This window comes from Drosophila albomicans, chromosome 2R, assembly GCF_009650485.2.
Source record: "Drosophila albomicans strain 15112-1751.03 chromosome 2R, ASM965048v2, whole genome shotgun sequence".
Lineage (NCBI taxonomy): Eukaryota > Metazoa > Arthropoda > Insecta > Diptera > Drosophilidae > Drosophila > Drosophila albomicans.
Window position 1 is genome coordinate 12962479 of NC_047631.2, and position 19158 is coordinate 12981636.

The 19158-nt window shown below is 38.5% G+C and overlaps 1 protein-coding gene across 15 annotated transcripts in view; it reads left to right on the plus strand.

The window, feature by feature from the left end:
- LOC117576480 (dystrophin) overlaps positions 1-19158 on the plus strand; it is a 175826-nt gene that overhangs the window by 113302 nt on the left and 43366 nt on the right. For all 15 annotated transcript variants that reach the window (XM_052007085.1, XM_052007086.1, XM_034261251.2 and 12 more), the window contains 2 exons: positions 12893-13065; positions 16779-16929. In XM_052007085.1, the coding sequence (XP_051863045.1) occupies positions 12893-13065; positions 16779-16929 (324 nt within the window). The remainder of the gene's footprint in view (positions 1-12892; positions 13066-16778; positions 16930-19158) is intronic.

Sequence of the window (19158 nt, forward strand, 5' to 3'; positions counted from 1 at the left end):
AATGTGCATTTTAAAATAAAATTTATAGAAGAACTAATTAAGTCGTTCATATAATTTGTAATCATTCTAAACATGTTTTCATTTCATGTTCTATTACGTTTCTGCACTATTCCCAAGTGCAATCAACTCCAACTCATTTCATATTAATAGTTTAATAACTATTTGCTTTGCGCAAGAATTCCCCAGTTTAAATATATGCTTGTGCTTTCTTAGTTTCAAATGTTCAGCTGCGCATTTAATGGAAACCTTAAAAGGCTGACAGATGTCGCTGCATTTTTAATTCATAGTAAATTTCAATCCGCCCTTACTTAAAGTGGACAATGACAAAAAGAAGACGAAGAAGCTAAAGTCCTGATCCAGGGCTACGTTTGAAACGCCTTTTGCGTGTCATAATAATTTTTCGTTTTTCCTTTTTATGGTCCAAGAGGAGACTCCACTCAACACGAGTCGCCTCGCCTCGAGTGGAGTCGAGGAGTTGAACAGAGTTGAGAAATGGCGCATGAAAAGCGTCAACTGACTTTAATTAGTTATGCAAAGTGAGCGCTGCGATGGGACATTAAAAACTAGCACATAAAAAATGAAACAAATGCAACAACAAAAATGTCGGAAAAAATGAAAACCGAGCTTATAAAGAGAGCCTTAAACATAGCATTCACTTTGGGACAGCATAAATTTAAATTGAGAACTTGGGAATGGGAAAACAGAACACTCACAAAAACATGAAATAAACTGTAAAACGAATTATGACGATATCAAACACACAAACAAACACTGAAAACCACACACAAACATACACACACACATAACACTAACACAGAACACTCATTTGCATTCATAAATGTTTCTAACCAAAAAAAAAAAAAAATGAATAAAGTTATTTTCTGAAATTGCGCGTAAAATGCTCAGAGAAAAAGCAAATGCTTTTAAAAAATATGCTCATAATTTAATGGTGGTAATTAATTAATTAAACGAGCATATGCAAATTTTTTTGTGCATATACATACATCTGTATTAGTGTGTAAATGTGTGTGTGTGTAGTTTTTGTGCTTGTGTTTGCTCAGAGCGAAAAATAATGTGAAAACAAATTAACTCGAATTTAATATGAAATATAATAGCTAGACTATATTTCATACAGAGCCCAGCACAAAAGCATGCTATATTATACAGCATAAAATATTCGAATAGTGACCAGAGGGCACATCATAATATATTTCTATATGCAGGCAATTTGATGGTGGCAACTGTAACATGTAACGGGTAATTGGCAGATATGCGCATTTATAAGCATTCATTCTGTTTAGTTTACACAATTGACATTGCATATTGAACACTTGCCGCAGGATTCGTTTTATAACAAATCATTTTGTAGTTACATTAAACGCAAGTTGTGAATTATTCACTAAATAATGAACTAGAGTTTGATAGCCTCGAATTTATTTTCATTTCAAATTCGGTCCATAGAAATTTTGCTGTTTAACTTCTTTACTTTTTTCTTCATCGTGTATTCGTTTTAAAAGAAATCATTTTATATTAAAGTTAAGATCAATTTGTGAATTAAACATTCAAATAATCTATAAGTGATATAAGAATTTTAATTTGATCTTAAATTGAATTTGTTGATGGTGTTTTTTACTTTTTCATTTATCCTATATTTCAATTATTTTAAATTAGTTCGATGGAAATTTCCATTTGCTTGGCTGACGATCTGGTATATTTGAATGTACTACAATATTATGTGTGGTATATTTTCGGTATATTTGTAGAATATGTATAGCGGGTATCTTATCTTTTCCTTCATGACCATATGTCATATATAGTATGTTTTATTAGAAATCATTTTAATGTTAAAGAGTTTGTTAGCCTCAAACTTTATTTAGTTTTACATTTCACAAAAGAAATTTGGCTGTTTAACCTATAAATTTTTTGTTTGTCTTTTATACAAATGAGATGACATTAAGCTCTGCTCTTGTTAAATGTATATACTTATATTGTAGATATCTAGATAAGACTTAATGAAAAGAGAAGATCAGTTTGTATTTGATGTAATCTATAATTATATATCAAAGTTGAGCGCTTTGGATTCTTTTTAAAATAACAACAAATCAAGTTGGGCACAAATTTATTCGAAGCACATCGAGTCTGTTGTTGTTGATGATTCGATTGTTAACATGCTTTGTGATGCTCTCTTCATTACATCGTTTCCATTCAAACAATTTGTCTAGTTGAGCGTGATTGAGGTTTAGCTTTGATTGACTCTACTGCAAAGAGTATTATGCTTTTGTGTTGAATTATGTAACACAAAAGGATAAATAATGACACAAACAAGTGTTCTTTGTTTTAGAACTTCAGCTGAAGAGTATATTAAATGCACCTGGACATCCATTGCTGGCTTTTCTCTATTGTTCAATCAATCGACAACATCGATGTGCCTTGTTCTTCTATATATATTTTTTGGAACATTGCCATTTCGACTTGGACAAACTGCACGACAATAACAACAAGAAAAACGTTTAACTAGTTGCACTTTGTCTCCCGGGCCAACTGTCTGTCCGCCTCTCTGTCTCTCTGCCTGTCTGTCTGTCGAGTTGGCCAATGTCCTGTACTTATGTCTCTGTGTTTACTGGCATCCTGTGCGGGCATTCAATATGGTTATTGTGCTTCCTTTTGGCTTCCTTGTTGCGTCTGAACTTCTGCAGCCGCTGCTGTTGTTGCTGTTGTTGTTGATGTTGATGTTTGCATGCCACTTATTGTCTCATTGTTGCAGTTGTTGTTGTCACTACGTGACTTTACTGGCTGAGACGAGCAACAGCAGCAGGAGCCAGAAGCAAGGACTTACAGTAACAGCAGCAGCAGCAGCAGCAGCTGACTACCGTGTTGTCCCTGGCTTATCATTACTTTTCTATCCCTTGTTATTTTGCTTCTCTCCCATTTTCCCCGAGCAGACATCGCTCTTCGTTTACTTTTTTAGTAAGTTAATTAAAAATGTTGATGAATTAGCTGCACGTTCTGCTGGCAAAAAAGATACTCAACTCCCACACTGAACTTAAGCTGCTGTATAGTAAATAATGAAAGCGGCTCTCGTTATGGAAATGTTGATATACCTAAGCTTACGCTCATATTTAATTGCCAAGTCTGCAACATTTTTGCATCCTTTTTCCCTATTGATGACATGACGTCAACATATTCTTCGCTACAGTTTATAGACAGTCGCAACTGAAAGTTCTGTTTCAGTTTTTTAATTTGTTTATATTTCATTTTGTGCTGACACATGAAAAGTTGCAAGTTGTGTTTGCTGCTCGCTTGTTGTCACCACTCCCAATTATTTACTGAGGCGCAAAACTTTGCCAATTCAAACATAAACAGCAACAGAACGAGCAAAATCTCAACTGCAAGTTTTGTTACTGTTTGCACTGCTAGAGGATTGCACGAAAAAGCCACACACACATACACTCACACACACACTCAGTTAGACACCGAAATTCAACATACGTGTGCACATGTGTCGTATGCTTAATTATTTATTACGACTAATTTAAAAATGCCGCTCAGTGGCCTCGTCCTGTGCAAACTTGTGCCGGTTACACCACATAAAAGTGCCTGTTTATGAGTAACCCACGAAATGGTTTAAATGCTGAACTGAACCCAGATAGACATCATCAGGCTCAGACATGTGGAGCAGGTCAAAAGCACATGCGACGAGCATCATGGCCTCCCAGGACACCACACAAAGTTAAAGTAGTTTCAAAGTGTCCTTCCCTCTGTCGCTCTTTCCGTCTCTGTCTATTTCTCTGTCTGCGAACTTCTCTCATCGTCATGATGATGAGTCTGTGGATGAGCATCCCTGGGCAACTAACTACGACGTCTGAGCCAAAATGTAAACGTGAAACACACAAAACTCGTTTATATTTAATAAACAAATTAAACTTGCTGCCAGTGCAGTTAATTTTCTTTTTCACTTTTGTGTATATGTGTGTATGTGTGTGTGTGGAGAATACTGCAAGGAGCTGTGGCTTAAGCCGGAAATACTAGAAACTAACCAGATGTAATTTATTTAATTGTTTTTATATGAATAGTAGCAAAATCAAGATAAGAAAAAAACTTTGTCTGTGGCTTCCTTTAACAAGCTCTTTCAGAAGCTTTAATTCTAGTTTTTCAAATCCAACTGCGGAATAAGATCTTAATAGATAATTCTACATTATTATTTCAACACACAACTGCTAATAAAGTTCCTAATACAGTTACCAAAGTATGGCCTAAATTTAAGATTGGCGTTAAAAATTTGTTCTTTTTTGTCTAAGCTAGAAAATTGTGTTATATGAATAATTATATTATAATATATTATATAATATTAATAGTTAGGATACAATTAAAATTAGTTTTTAGCTCGCTCTTTTTTTCCAAAATAAGGATATTCAAAGAAATTTATTATACAAATATCTTAATATCTTATCTGATAGATAAGTTAACATAAAATTTTCAACTATAAAATGTTTGCAAAGCTCTAAATTCAATTTCCAAAGTATTGCTTTAGCAACATGAATTTGACTTTAATTCAATTTGAGATTGACATAGGGAAATGTAATGTTTATTCTGGTCACTTTTTAAATAAAGATAAAATTAGTTTTGAGTTCACTCTTTATTTCTTAGAAGTAGTATAAATAACATTAGATCCACAAATTGTAAGTAAGATCCTTAACACACAAATGTTATTAAAATTATTTATTCTTTTCCATCTTATTTTTTATGCAGTAGACTTACAGGTTTATTAGGTGTCTTAAGCTGAGCTCCAACTTTAAATAAAAGTATCATAATATGATTAGTATAAATTATTCTACGTTAGATTTTCAACACATTAATCTTAATAAATTTTTTATAGGTTTTCAATCTTATTGCTTAAGCATCATGCTTTTGGCTTCATTTAAATTCAAGATTGACAAAAGAAAATGTTTTCTTTATTCTGGTGACACATTTAAATTTGCTCTTTTTATGACAAAGTTCTCATGAGTTGAAATTGAGCCTAATTGACTTACGAATATGCGAGAAATTTATGAATTGTCTTTCTGTATTTGCTAAGGATTATATTTATATTACTTTTGGTTTGTCTCTACCACGCATTCTATCTCTCTCTTCATTTCATCTGCCCTTCTCCCACTCTCTCTCTCTTTCTCCGTAGGCAAACACATTTCTCAATTATATTTTCGGCAGCGTCATGTCTTAGTCCGAGGTCGTATGCGGAATTTTATTATTCCCGCAAGGATATGAGCGCCGCAGACGCGCAATTATGATGCCACCGCATTTTATTTATTTCAATTTACTTTGTGTATTCCCCTTCGCTCGCCGCTGCATACGAAAAGAAAAGGAAAAGAAAATAAATAAATAAAACAAAAGTAATGGCATAACACATTTGGATGCTGTCAGTTTTTCTACCATTTCTCTCGCTCTCTGTCTTTTTTGATTTTTTGTTGTTCTGTTTTTCTCTCTTTTTGGCTGCGCTCCTTTATGAATTTTAATGAGCGTTTGCAGCCTTCGTTTCGCTCCCTTTTGCCTCGTCCTTTAGCCTCGTTTGCTATGCAAAATATTTTTGCAACAAACGTCACGCAAATCTTCAATGCAAAAATTCCAACATTTCGACTCTAGTGCTGCCATCTTCCATTTGCTTTCTCTCTACAAACTGAAACCTTAACTTGGCTGGGGCACATTTCACTTGATTTTAAGCATGCATTTTTTGTGCCAGCTACGCGAAAACTGTTGCCAACTTGGCCAATACGCCAAGCTGGGCCTTTGTTAGCATTGCTAAATGTTCGTTAACGAGCCGCATAATAAATTTCGGTTGGCAAACAAACGTTGACAACCTGCATGAAGTACCACCGAGGAGGTCTCTTAATAAATTCCATCAACTTAAAAGAGAGACAGACTGCAAGAGATTTGCAGCGTTCAGCTTTTGGCATCTATTTGCAAGCAATTGCATAACAAATTTCAGTTTGCATAGCCATTAAATCTGTTGAATTTCGAATGGTATCTGTGGATTTTGTGCAACTGTTTTCGTATTTAGATGAGACAAAGGATTTCAATAAAAATAGATACAGTGTATACATAAAGCTGTTGTTATTCGGTTAGTATCCAATATCAATAATCTTTTGAATAACTTACTAAAATACTTAAAGCTTCTCGTAATCTTTATTTTACCAAGCTTTAAGCTTAACCACTAGCTGAATAATTAAGTCACTTTGCTAGTTAATATCAAAATATACACATCAAAATTCTTTAGCCATCAACTGAAGACAGCCCTGAATATCGTAACCTAACGAAAAATCCCCAAAGTATGCCAAAAACTATGAAAATATCAAACAAAATTGTTCGCATTTTTTTCACTCAACACTTTTAGTTTTCACTGTTAGCAGCATGCTCACAGTTTTTTACAGCATTTTTAATTAAAAAATATTTTTACAAGCATTTCATGTTGTGTGTGCGCTTTTATCCATGCGATATTAAAGCGGCTTATGTACACACATGCTGAGTGCAACAGCTACAACAACTACATCCACTAAGTATATTAAAGCGGATGCTCTGGGGTATTTGAATGTTTGAATGTTTGGATGCTGAGCATAAATGGCATTTAATTAATTAATTTTTGCCTCAAATGGATTTGCATTGAGAATGTCAACACGCTGTAAAAATAAACGCACGACCGGACTGGCTGGCCAATTGAAATGCAAGCGCGGCAAACATGGCGTATGATTAATATGCATCAAACGCAAAAAACAACATAAATTTACTTGTTAGTTTTTTTTTTTTTTGTTTTTGTGCTGTGTGTCGCTGCCGTTGAACTTTCCGCTGGAGTCAGCGAGGCAGACACATTGAAATACTAACAACTGACACTCGGGGGATTTGGGTTAATAGCCGAGGACTCGACGGCAACAATGGCCAGCTTCGCGATGGATGAGGAGGGGAGGGGAGGTGAGGGACTGAGGTGCTGGGGATCAAGCTAAGGTGCTCGGGCGTATGTACGTGCAAGCCTCACAAAAATAATGGCACCGTTTGTTTTGTTTATTTGTGTTGTTTTCTTTATTTTGTTGTCGCAACTCTTTGTTTTTCTTGAGAGTGAAAGAGCGAAAAAGTGGGAGAAAAATGGGTAGAAAGGCAACCCGGAATGCAGGCCATGACGTTGACGCGCTCAAAGCTGAGCTGAGATGCGAAGAGGACAATTCCGACACACAAAGAAACAAACCGAGAGCTCACCTGCAGATGGAAACAATAAGAAATACAGCAGACAGGAGACAGCAGAGACAGGACAGGCAAAGCAGCATGATGCAAAATGGAAAACTCTGTGAAGACAGCAAATGGTCAAAGGTAAAACGTAAGCCGTATCCGGTTGCCTTCGTCCATTGTCTGTTCTCTGTTGGACAGCTGTGGACATTTCATTGAGGATTATGCTAGCTACCCATCAAGCTACTTACGAGTCTTGCGAAACTTGGACACCAATGCGATACGGGCTTTTGAAATTGCTGAAGCTAAGTGGTTCTCAAAGGGGTTTAAGCATATCAAATGAGTTTAAAGCTACAACTATGCTATATGGCAACTATATCGACTCGATACACAGCATTCCAATCGCTCTACGTGCTGGGCCATTAAAGTTACCACGGACTCGAGACTCGAGAGTCAAGAGTGATGGCATGACACGTAGGCAGCAGGCACCACAAACACATAACGAGCTGCAAAAAGCAAAAAGAAAGGAACAAAAAAAAAAACAAACAAAAAGGAGAAAGAGGAAGCTAAGGAAAGGGGCGGCTTTTGAATGCAAAAAAGAACAAGGAAAAGCCGGCTAAAACAATGAAGGCGACACTGGTTAAAAATATAATGCTGACTGGCAAGGGAACTGGAAACAGAGCCATAAACTTGAGCCGAGTGAAGGAAAGAGAGCCGCTGCAGGCGGCGTGTAAAAAGGATTATAAACGAGATGAAGATGGCAAAAGGATGCCTTGGTTGCCGGGGTCTCAGAAACGTGGCCGAAACTACCTTGTACCGTACACTTTTATGAGCCCAGCCCAGCCCACAGCACAGCGCACAGACAGAATGAAGAAGGAAGCCGGCAGGTACTCGCACAAAGGTGGATGCCAAAGTAAATTAAACTGGGCGCACACGGATGCAGTAAAGCGTATGTGGGCGTCTAATAATATAAAGAACAACAACAACAACAAAATGAGTGTGAGAGTGTGTGTGTGTTACCAAAAACCATGAGCATTTAACTCAACTGACTCGTTTGACTTTGTGTCCTTTTGCCAGCTAAAGAGAAAGAGATAGAACCGAGGCGCAACCGCAGCACTTTGATTTGACTTGGGTTTTGGCTTTCTCGTTTCACCTGCTAAACGTGGTCTTGTTAGCCCATTAGCCAGCTCTGTTTATATGAGAGCAAGTGTGTGTGGGTGTGTGTTCAGTGCAGCGTAAAGTTTACAGATAAGTCTTGAGTCAAGTGCAGCCAAGTTCATATTGCACACAGATGATTTTCAGCTTAGATTTTTGCTGCTCTGGCAGCATTTTAACGTTAGTTTTCTAAGGCACTAAAGTAGGCAGTATTTTAGCCAAAGCAACTTTTTCTTTCTTTCCATTTTCAAAGTTTACTTTTCAGTTTTAGGAATTTTTGATTTGCCTCTTGCATTCTCACTGCACTTTTTTGTTTGTTTGAAAAGTTTGCCTGAAAATAAAATAAATGTTATTCGAAACAAAAGCGTCAGCTGTCGACAAAAATGAAATGGCATTAAATGCGAGTTGCAAATTTAAATTCTCAACACAAACAGACAGAAGCAGCACGTTGTGCAGTCAGTCGTATAATACACTTTCTGTTTCGTTCAGGTGAAAGGTGACACGTGAAATAAACATAATCAAATAAGCTGCAAAGCATCGAGCAAACAACTTTAGCACAATTTGTGTTATGTGTGCGTCTCGCTGAAAATCAAATTTCTGTTCTCTCTCTTTTCGTTTCGATGGTGTTGTTGTTGTTGGCAATGACAGCTAAAGTTGGCCATAAAGGATTTACATGCATGTAAACAAGAGGCTGACTAAAATATGTAAAACGACAACATTTGGGGGATGCTCTTGTTGTTGTTGTTGCTCCCTCATCGAGAGTCCTCTTTAAATTTTTCGTTGTCGTTTTTGCGTTCAGTCGAATAGTCGAGGGGCCGCAACGGCTGCTGTCACTGCCGCATGAACGCCTCGGGTGAGCCCCACTTGACAACACAGCACACTCTCCCGACTCCCCGACTCTCCGCCTATCCGACTTGCCACGCCTTGGCCTGCTGACAGTCAGCTACCCGAGGGGAGGAAGGAGGAGGAAGGAAGCTGCCTGGCCAGCCTTGTTAAGCATTCGTCACTTCCATTCTCGCTGGGAGTCGACATCACTTGCTGATGTGTTTATTATGTGCCCCTAATATATTTATGAGCGCGTTATAAACGCATTTCCATTTCCATTTTATTTGTACGCCTCCCACTCTCTGATTCCTTCCGCTTTTGCCTGCTCTTTTATGACTGATATGCTGCGCTATTATTTATGATAAAAAACACCCAAAGGTATCTTTTTGGTTTTACTCAAAAATTTGATTTGAAATTCATGCAGACATTGCAAGTGAGTTGTTCGTTCTTGTATATATTTATCATACGCACTGTGGTCGCTTCAATATTCATACACACAGCATGTGCATAATTTAGACTGTTTGCCTTGACGTCTATGAATTGTCAGAGTAGAAGAAGTGACTTGTGTTGAAAAAATGAAATTAAATAAAGAAAGCATAAACTGGGTAAATAATTCATTTAATGCATATTAAAGGCGCAACTCTCGACGAAGGGCATTGCGTAATTATTTAAAAAGAAAAGCGCAGAGTGCAGTCATAGTTAACAGCAGCAGCAACAGCAACAAATTGCCTCGAGCACCAGCGGGGGTGAGGGGGGAGGGGTGCGTGTCCATATGCCATTCGAGAAGCAAGTCTCGCTTTATGTGCTGGCATAAATGCAACGCAGCTGAGGCTGACAGGCAAAGACGAAGCTGGGCATTTACTTAATTGGGGCTTAAAACTGCAAGCGTAGCGCATAAAAGAAACGAGGAAGGAAGCTGAGGAGGAAGCATGCGTGCACTTTTACCGAAGTCTTGCAGGCAGGAAATATGAAAAATGAGGCAACAAAGCGTGAGGCAGTCAACGTTAAAAGGCCTTCACACTTCTTCTATATATACAAAGGCAACGTTCACAATGGAGAAATACCTGAGCCTTGCGGCTTTTCCTGGATTTACAGCAAATGACCTTAAATTGAAATAGAAAAATGGTCAGCTGATGGAAAATTACAGTGTGTGGTTTGCGTGTGTGTGTGGGTGTGTGTGTTGGGGTTGTGGGCATAGCAAATTAAGGTCTTTCTGGCACACTAATTAGCAGCTTAAATGGTGGTGGGGGAAAGGGGAAGGACAGCGAGGATAATGACCAAGTGCAGCGCGACAAACTGCTGACATTATTAGAGACGCCATTGCCATTGGCATTTTCTCATTTTAATTGATTTAATCGGCTTTTGCTACACGAGCCACGCCCACAAATACACACGCACACACACACACACACACACGCTCGTTAAAAATGCTTTGTTTTGCTGTCTGGTTTACGCGTTAACCCTACTCTGCCCCTGTCTCCCTCCTACCATCCAGCAACATCGCTCATTTCCGCTCTATTGGCGTATAAACAATTTTTGCGCATTAATTGAATTGCTCTGTTTATGCGTAGGTCTTCCTGCGTGTGTGTGTGTTGTAAGTGTATTACTATGTGTGCGTGTGTGTGTGACATGCATAAGCCAAATTAATTGAAGCCTCGTTTCGCACACAGCTTCCAAGCGCAAAAAACGTCGTCGAATTTTGCGCCCTTTTGCGCTTCTTTTGCTGCTCGGGTTTATTTATTTACTTCTTTCTTCCTTCACTTACTTTTTGCACGTCTCGTCGCGTCTCTTCTGGTCTTCTTTTTTGCTCTTTTGTTTACACACAACAAAAGCCATTGGGGCCCTAATGAAGGTTTAATTAGCAAACACACACACATGCAGTCGTTCACTCAATCACATACGCACACATATACAGTCACATATTTTAGAAGCCATTTCCGACATTGCTATTTTTATACTAGCCAGCTATATGCTAAGCATATATGTTTGTTTGTTCATTTGTTTGTGTGTGTATGCGCCACTAATTCCACTTTTAATTAGTTTATTTGGCACGTTTTGTGTGAGTGATTGATTGATTGATTGAATTATTCAATTAGCCAAACTCGTTGATTACAAATTTCAACTGTGCACTGCACAAACAAAACCATCAAAATTCAACCAAGTACATTATTTATAGTTTAAGCAAGCAAGTAAGAAAATTGTAATGAGGTAGAAAGCGATGCAAAGATGTTGCATGAAGTTTTACGACTGAGGATAAAATAGAGATTGAAATGCAAAAAAAAAGGAGGTAAATTTATGGAGGTAGTAAAACAAAATCAACTCAGACATTGCCTTCACTATACGATAATCGATAATTCAATATAGTTCTTAAAAGGATGAGCAGATGATGAAAGAAAAGTTTAGTTTACGTTCAGATGATATTGCAAGTTGTGAACACAGTTTAACTAAAATCGAAATACCAAGAAGTCCTTAGCCGTTGTTCTTTAACTGCCAAACAAGATGCCAACTTATGATATTACTTCAATCTCATCTTTAGGTAATATTTTAATTACACGCTTGCATATGTCCAGCAATATAATTTACTATTAATGTCATACAGTGGGAAACCTCAGCAATGTTGTGCTCCAGCTGAGCTGTGCAACCTTATGATGTAGTCCTAAGCTGCTCTGAGCACTCCAACCCGACTCCACTCTCAACGTACGTTTGCAATCTCTACCGCATGACCTAAGCCACATCAAAGTTAAAGCCCTAAAACCTCATAAAACCTGCCTTAAAATGCACAAGACACAGAGTGGAAGCACACACACATACTAATAAACAGATACACAGTGACACACATATAGTTAGATGTATGTGTGTGTGTGTATATGTATTTTTGCCATGGACTTAACCAAGAAAACCACAGCAAATAACTGGCTAAATTTTTGGAGTTTTTCGGGTCCAAGCGACAAAACGCCAGCGAACAAAACCAAAAGCCGAAACATTTTTAAGCCTTTTTTTCTGTAGGGGAGTGAGAGTGGGGAGAGGAACGAAAGTTGACAAATAAAACACCTGCCACAACAACAGATGCCACTGACAGCCAGAAATGAGAGACAGCAGACACAGAGGCTGCAGCAAATCCTGGGCAAAGAGGGGAGGTCACATGCGGTTAATAATTGCAAAGCGAGAAGATTCAGCTTGTGGAAACGAAGGGGACGCTTAAAAACTTGTCACTCATGTTGAAAACACTATGAAGAGGAGGAGAGAGCGTTGTGAGTGGACACAAAAGCATTTAGCTGGCCTCCAGCTGCGTGTGCGGGCTTATTGATGGCCTGCTCGGCAATTTCATGGCCTGCTTGTTGTGCTAAATGGCCGACGTTTAATCCTACTCCAGGATGTGCTCCATTGGCCGGGGCCGAGCAAGCGTGTGACTGTCGAGTGTGTAGATTGTGTGCGATAGATTGTGCTTTGTCTGAAATGTTTGCAGCCGCGCTTTGCATATCACACTTTTTGTTTAGAACTCTCTCTCTCTCTCGCTGTATTCATATTGAAATTCAGATTCAATTTCCCGGGCAGCTGTTGTGCCAGCTGTTTTGTGTGGCAACCGTGAAACCCGCTGGCTCGCACTTATGAATAAATTTTACATACACTAATTTATTAGCATTTCCGATTTCTACTTCTTTCTTTTTTTTTTGTGCCAACTCATTGAACCTTTTTCGTTTTGCAGGATCTACAATCGGAAATTGAAACCCATCGCGTTGTTTACGATCGTCTCGATGGCACCGGCCGCAAACTTTTGGGTTCGCTCACCTCACAAGAGGATGCGGTTATGCTGCAGCGTCGCTTGGATGAAATGAATCAACGTTGGAATAATTTAAAATCGAAAAGTATTGCAATCAGGTAAGTGCTTTTCCTCCTCCTACACTTCCTACACTCAGCCAGTCGGCAGTGGGTGTTCGCTTTCGGTCTCTTTTACAGCTTCAAGTGTTTTTTTTTTTTGTACATATATTTTTTTTGCTTTGTTGTTATTGCCGAGGATGATGATGATGCTTGAACCACATCCGAAAAGTTGGCTTTGCCACGCTCGCAGTTTGTTGTTTTGTTGTGCAGCCTAAATGGCCATGCCATTGCGGTAGTATTAACTGGGCCACGCGGCGTATGATGAATGTACATAAATGGTCGATTGAGGGAAAATAACATGTCACATTCTCTGAGCATTTATTTAAATGCAAATATTATAACAGGTTTAGAATATTGCTGAGTATTTGTGCACATTATGTGCATATTGATAATTGAGAAATAAATGTAGATTTGTGTGTAATTTATTACTTTTGCCAAATGGTAATGTTTTCTTTCAATTATTTTTGTGAATATTTCATTTGGTTTTAAATTCCCAAATAACATAAATACTCTTTCCATGCAGCTTGTTCTCTTGTCAGCTGTTAAGTAGCTTTAAAGTGCAACTCTTGTTCACAGCTAAGAACGTTGAAAGCCTTGCAAGCTGACGCGTTAATTAAACCAAATTAAGCTCAAGTTGTTGGCCACTTTTTCACAGACAGGCTACAGCTGCTGTTGCTGTAGCTGCTGGCCGGGTTAAGAGACTTTGTGTTGATGAAAATGCGAAAATAACAGTACAAACAAGCTAGTCAGTGAAGCGCTCGACGCTGGGCAACAACACTTTACGCCTGACCAGGCAGAAAGCCAGATGTAAGAGCGGAGTTCGATGAGTTCTCGGGCATCCTCGCCACCAATGAAAATCAATAAACGTACGTTACGCGTGAACACAGCCAGAACGCGGCCAGAAAGAGGCAGCGAAAGAGAGAAGGAGAGAGCGAGATTGACAGTATAAGCTATTGTCCATTCTTTATTGTTCAGAGTGTGACACAGTCTCTGGTCATCGTGACGCGGGGGAGACGAGCTGACGACAGTCGAACCAACAATGTGATGAAATCGAGTGCAAACAGGAGGCAGCGTGTCTCGTGTCTCGTGCCTTGTGTCTCGCTGCCGTGCTTGTAATTTCCACATTTCATAAATAAAGCACGCCAGCGTATACAAATATTGTCCGCTTGTTGATATTGATGCCCGGCCACATGGACACGGGATGATGATGCTGATGGCGAGCCAAAGTCAGGCGGCTGTTTGCATAGTGGGGGCGAGGGATTCGAAGATGGTTAAAATGAATAATGATGATGACATGCGAAAATCGTTGAAAAACAAGCGGCCGCAAAATGAATATAAATGGCAATTATGTGGCATCGCTCGTACAACGCTGCGTATACACGACGTTTCGCCTACCCACAAAAGTAGGCAACAATATTTTATGTTGCGCTGTGCTCTTCCTTTTTCTGTTGGTATTGGTGTTGTGGAGCGCTTTTCAATTAGGCCACAAGAGCCTAACGAATGACACCTTAAGTGTGCTCAAAATCCAACAGCCACGCCCACTGTCAGTCAGTCAGGAGCAGCAGCCAGCTGTCCGCCCTTTTTGGTCCATTGTGCTGGCTGTTTTTGGCTGGCTAGCTGGCTTTTGTGTTGGCCAACTTCTGACGATTATTCTTTGTCAGTTCGCGACGCTTTCTATTTACGCTCATTGTTGGCGTTTTGGCATATTTCCGTTAGCCAAGTTTGGCCACTTCCGCCGATGTTGTTATCGTTGTTGTTGTTGTTATAGTGGCTTGGTGGCCAGCAGCGATTGCTGCTCGCTTTTCTTTTTCTTTGCGTTGTTGTTTGCTGTTGCGCTCTTCTTCTTGTCTTGTGTTTGCTTTTGGCTTCAGTTTGCGTTGTTTGTGTTGCTCGCCGGAGATTTGCTAGCTTATAAATTCCAATGAAATATTTTGGACAGCACTTGAAAAGTTTTTCCTCGCTTCGCATTCGACATTCGGCATTTCGCATCGCTTTTTGCCTGTTTGTATTAGCCATGCGGCTCAATTCGGCTCTTGCTTTGGGTCATTTATGTGCAAACTTCTTGGCTTTGAACTTTCTATCGTCGTCTGCTCTTCCCTCTTCTACTCTCTAAACTTTGCCTTCAAGCAAAGCAGTTTGGTTTATGTTTCCTGTGGCATCTACAGGTGTTCCAAATGTGCAGCGCATTCTTCTTCCACTTGCGTCTGGCGACCGCTTCGTCTGATTGTTGTTTGAGTTGGAGCGAAGATTGATGAACCCATTTGATATAACATCGTGGTTGTCATGTGTATACTATATGTGTGTTTGCTTGTGGTCTGCCTTAAATTACATTTGGGACAGCTGAATTCAGAGCTCTCGTCATGGGGTTGCAATACATAATCCGACTCCGGTGCGAATTGGCATGATGAATATGAAAGAATTGCCATACTCAATCAATGTATTAAGCACTGACAGTTATGCTGAATTAAAGCATTTATTGTGCATTTTCTTTGAGTTTCATTTTAAACATCCACATTCAGACTTTTTCAATTTGAATTCGCCACTCGAAATTGATCGAAAGCTGCTGAAATTCAATTACATTTTAATCAACAAACTATACATGATGATTTTCTCGTATGAATTTCCTTTCCTTCAATTCTTAAAGCATTCACAGAAATTATTTTTGGCCAGGCTCAATTTGCTTGTGCCGCACTAATTGTGTCTGCAAAAGTCAACGACAGAAGATGACAAAATAAAAGAAATGAAAAGGAAAGGAAATCTGACAAGACATTTGCCATAAGCGAGGCGAAACGTGGAACAGAATACTCGGTATCTTAAGTGGCAAGACAACAAAATAAAAGAAAAGTAGGAAAACGGAAAGTGGAAAGTGGAAGCAGAGCTAAAAGCCAAACCGAGAATATTTGAATACATCTTATTTCCGAGCATATTTCCGACGCAAGTTATTTCTTTTATAATTTGCCTCTGTGTAACCCATGCATATGCCATGCCATGGGATGCCATGCGATGCTCTGCCTTAATTACAAGCCAAATGCGAGCCAAGCAAAAATAATAAGGAAAACGGAGCCCAGGAATTTGGCCAAAGATAAACAGACAAAAGGCACAAGGCGCAAAGCGCCAAACTCTGTTCCCTCAGACCAAAGTCAAGAGGATGACTATTGTTATTACAGAGCAGAGAAACGCGCTCGCGGATGCAGATTTTTTACATTCTTTTGCCGCTTTCACAAAATGGGGCGCAAAATATGCCATTGCGATATGGTTGGCGATATGGCGAACAGGATGCTGCCGCCTTTTGGCCGGCAAATAAAACTGGAAATGGAAATAAAACGAATAAGAAAATGAAAATGAAAATGGCCAGGGCATTTCACAATTACAGCGACAGCTCCTCCAAATTTGTAGCTCAAGCATAGACGACCGGCCACTTGGGTCGCTGTCTCGATGCCCTCTGGCGGTTGGCAAATGGCGGGTTTATTAGAATCAACCTCTCTTACACCACTTACAGCCAAACCCGAAGCGGAAGTAGACAAATTGTCGCTGACATTTTGCGGTCGTTGGACGGCGGCTTTTACTTGCTTGATAATCAACAACAAAACATACAGACAGCTGTGTGTTGTAAAGTGCAAATTAAATTTAATATTATGATGGCATTTATATTTCCTCAAGGCGTCTGCTAACCTTTTCTCTCTCTCTCTCTCTATCTCTGTGACTCTTTGCAGAAATCGCTTGGAATCAAATTCGGAGCATTGGAATGCGCTGTTGTTGTCACTCCGCGAGCTAACCGAGTGGGTCATTCGCAAGGATACAGAGCTAAGCACATTGGGCTTGGGTCCAGTGCGCGGCGATGCGGCGAGTTTGCAAAAGCAATTGGTAAGTTGAGAATGAAGTTTCAATTCGAATTTGTTCGGTCTATCAATCTCAAGTGCGATGCTTCACCAAAATATGTATACATATTTAGAGTACTTGGCATGCCCCAAATATGAGCATAAAGCTGAGCACTGCAGTTGCTGCTGCTGCTGCTCATCATGAGGTTCGCTAGAGGCTTTTTGTGTGCCAGCAACGACCCAATTTGAACCTGCACCTCAATTTGCTCTGGCCAACTAATTGTGTGGAAGGCTTTTGGGGTCACAACAAGTCTAAAGCAAAGCGCAGCGAAGGGAGGGATATAAGGATGGGTACTGGCATTTTTAGTGCCATTTTCTGGCACAATTTGTAATTTTTCGCCTCGGTGTGTGTGCAAATGGGGAAGAGTGAGAAATGGGGGAGAAGTGAGGAATGGGGAATGAGGAATGAGAATGCCAAACGTTCTGCGTGTGACTGGAGGGTCTCTCTGTGATTTAATGGCGCATAAAGTGGTTGCCAAGCCCATTATGTGTGCGTGCTTGTAGGTGAATAAATATATAAACCAGTATGTGTGTGTGTGAGGACTTCAAGCAAATATTTAGCCATAATTATATATAGTAGTAGTATCTGGGAATTGTTCACGCTCAGCGAAATGAATGCAAATGCTGCCACAAATGAGTTCAGCTTAAATTGTAAATCCCTGCTAATATCATATTAGCATTAGAGGCAAAACACAAACAATATACTAAGCTCCGCTTATCAAATTGAATATCAATCGAATCGGACATATTTGGCAACTGAATTCATTTGCCTTTCGCATGGAATTTGCATGTGGCCTTTTGTTTATTTGATTGCATACACAATTTGTATACGTACATATATAGTATAAGTTTGTTGTTTATGCATGTTTGCTAATGCACAATTATAGCATAAACTAATATCATTTTCGATTTTGTGACTGTTATTTGTATAGTGTGCGTTTTTGTTGCCAATGCAACGCAACGCAACGCAGCGTATACGTAATATTCAAAAATGCAAATGCTAATATTATGCGCACAATAAACAGTCAGCCGAGTGGAGATAAAAATAAGTTGCAATTAAAACAATTTGAAATAATAAATAATTATCGAACTACATTTGAATATTGCATGTTTATTTTATTCAATATTTTTACTTAAATTAATTTATTCGCATTAGAATATAATCCCGTCTTTATATTTTTTTGGCATTTGTTTATTGCTCAACATATTTATCTTCAGTTGTATAACTCATTCAGTAATTTTATTTTGTTTTCTTTTATTCGATATTTTTTTCTCTGCTTTTTTTGTATGAATTTATTTCATTTAATATTTTCTTTCATTTTAAAATTTAAAATAATTAATTTTTATTAAGCCCACTTTTCAGTTTTAATTGTTTATTTTATACAATATTTTACTCAAATTTATTTATTTTCTTAAAAATTATCCTATTTTTTACATTTGATTGGCTTTTTTTAATTTCTTAAAATATTTATCTTCATTTTTACTATTAATTTTTATTTTGCTTTATTCAATTTTTTTCTTTTTACATTTTTTATTAATTGATCTCTTTAAATATCTATCTTAATTTTTAAAATTCAAAATATTTTATAACTATTGAACTACACTTGAATGTGAACTGTTTATGTATAATCACATTAATTTTTCGCTAGCAAAAATAAAATGCTTACCTTAGATGCTGTTTTACATTTGTTGGACTTTATTTATATTATTTTTACATTTCGTTTGAAATATTCTTGCCATTTATTTCATTATTAGTTTCAAGTTTTTTGAGATGATCTCTGTTAAGTGCTCAATTTATTTGGTAATATTACGTTCGTATGTGCAAAGTGTGCTAATTTGGATTCAGTTGCTGGCATTTGGCTTATCATTGCCATTTCAGGCACACACTTGGCACACACAAAATAACAGGGAGAAGCAAAAGAGAGAGGAGAGAGTCGAGGAATATCCATTACATAATTCAGAAGTTGCTGCGTCAATGTATTTTATAGCCTCATATGAAATGTGCTCTATAAGTGTGTACATTGCAATTGCCTCTTCTTTTTTATGCGAAGTCACTTGAATCGCAGCTAGCCAGTGGCTAGAAGTGGATAGAGAGGGAAATATGGAGTGAGAGAGAGAGGGGGATAGACTCAAACTAGCCAATGCTTTCATATCTTAGTGCCCAACTTGACCGAATTGCTTGCGTTGAATTGAAAGTCCCACTTTTGCGTTTGCG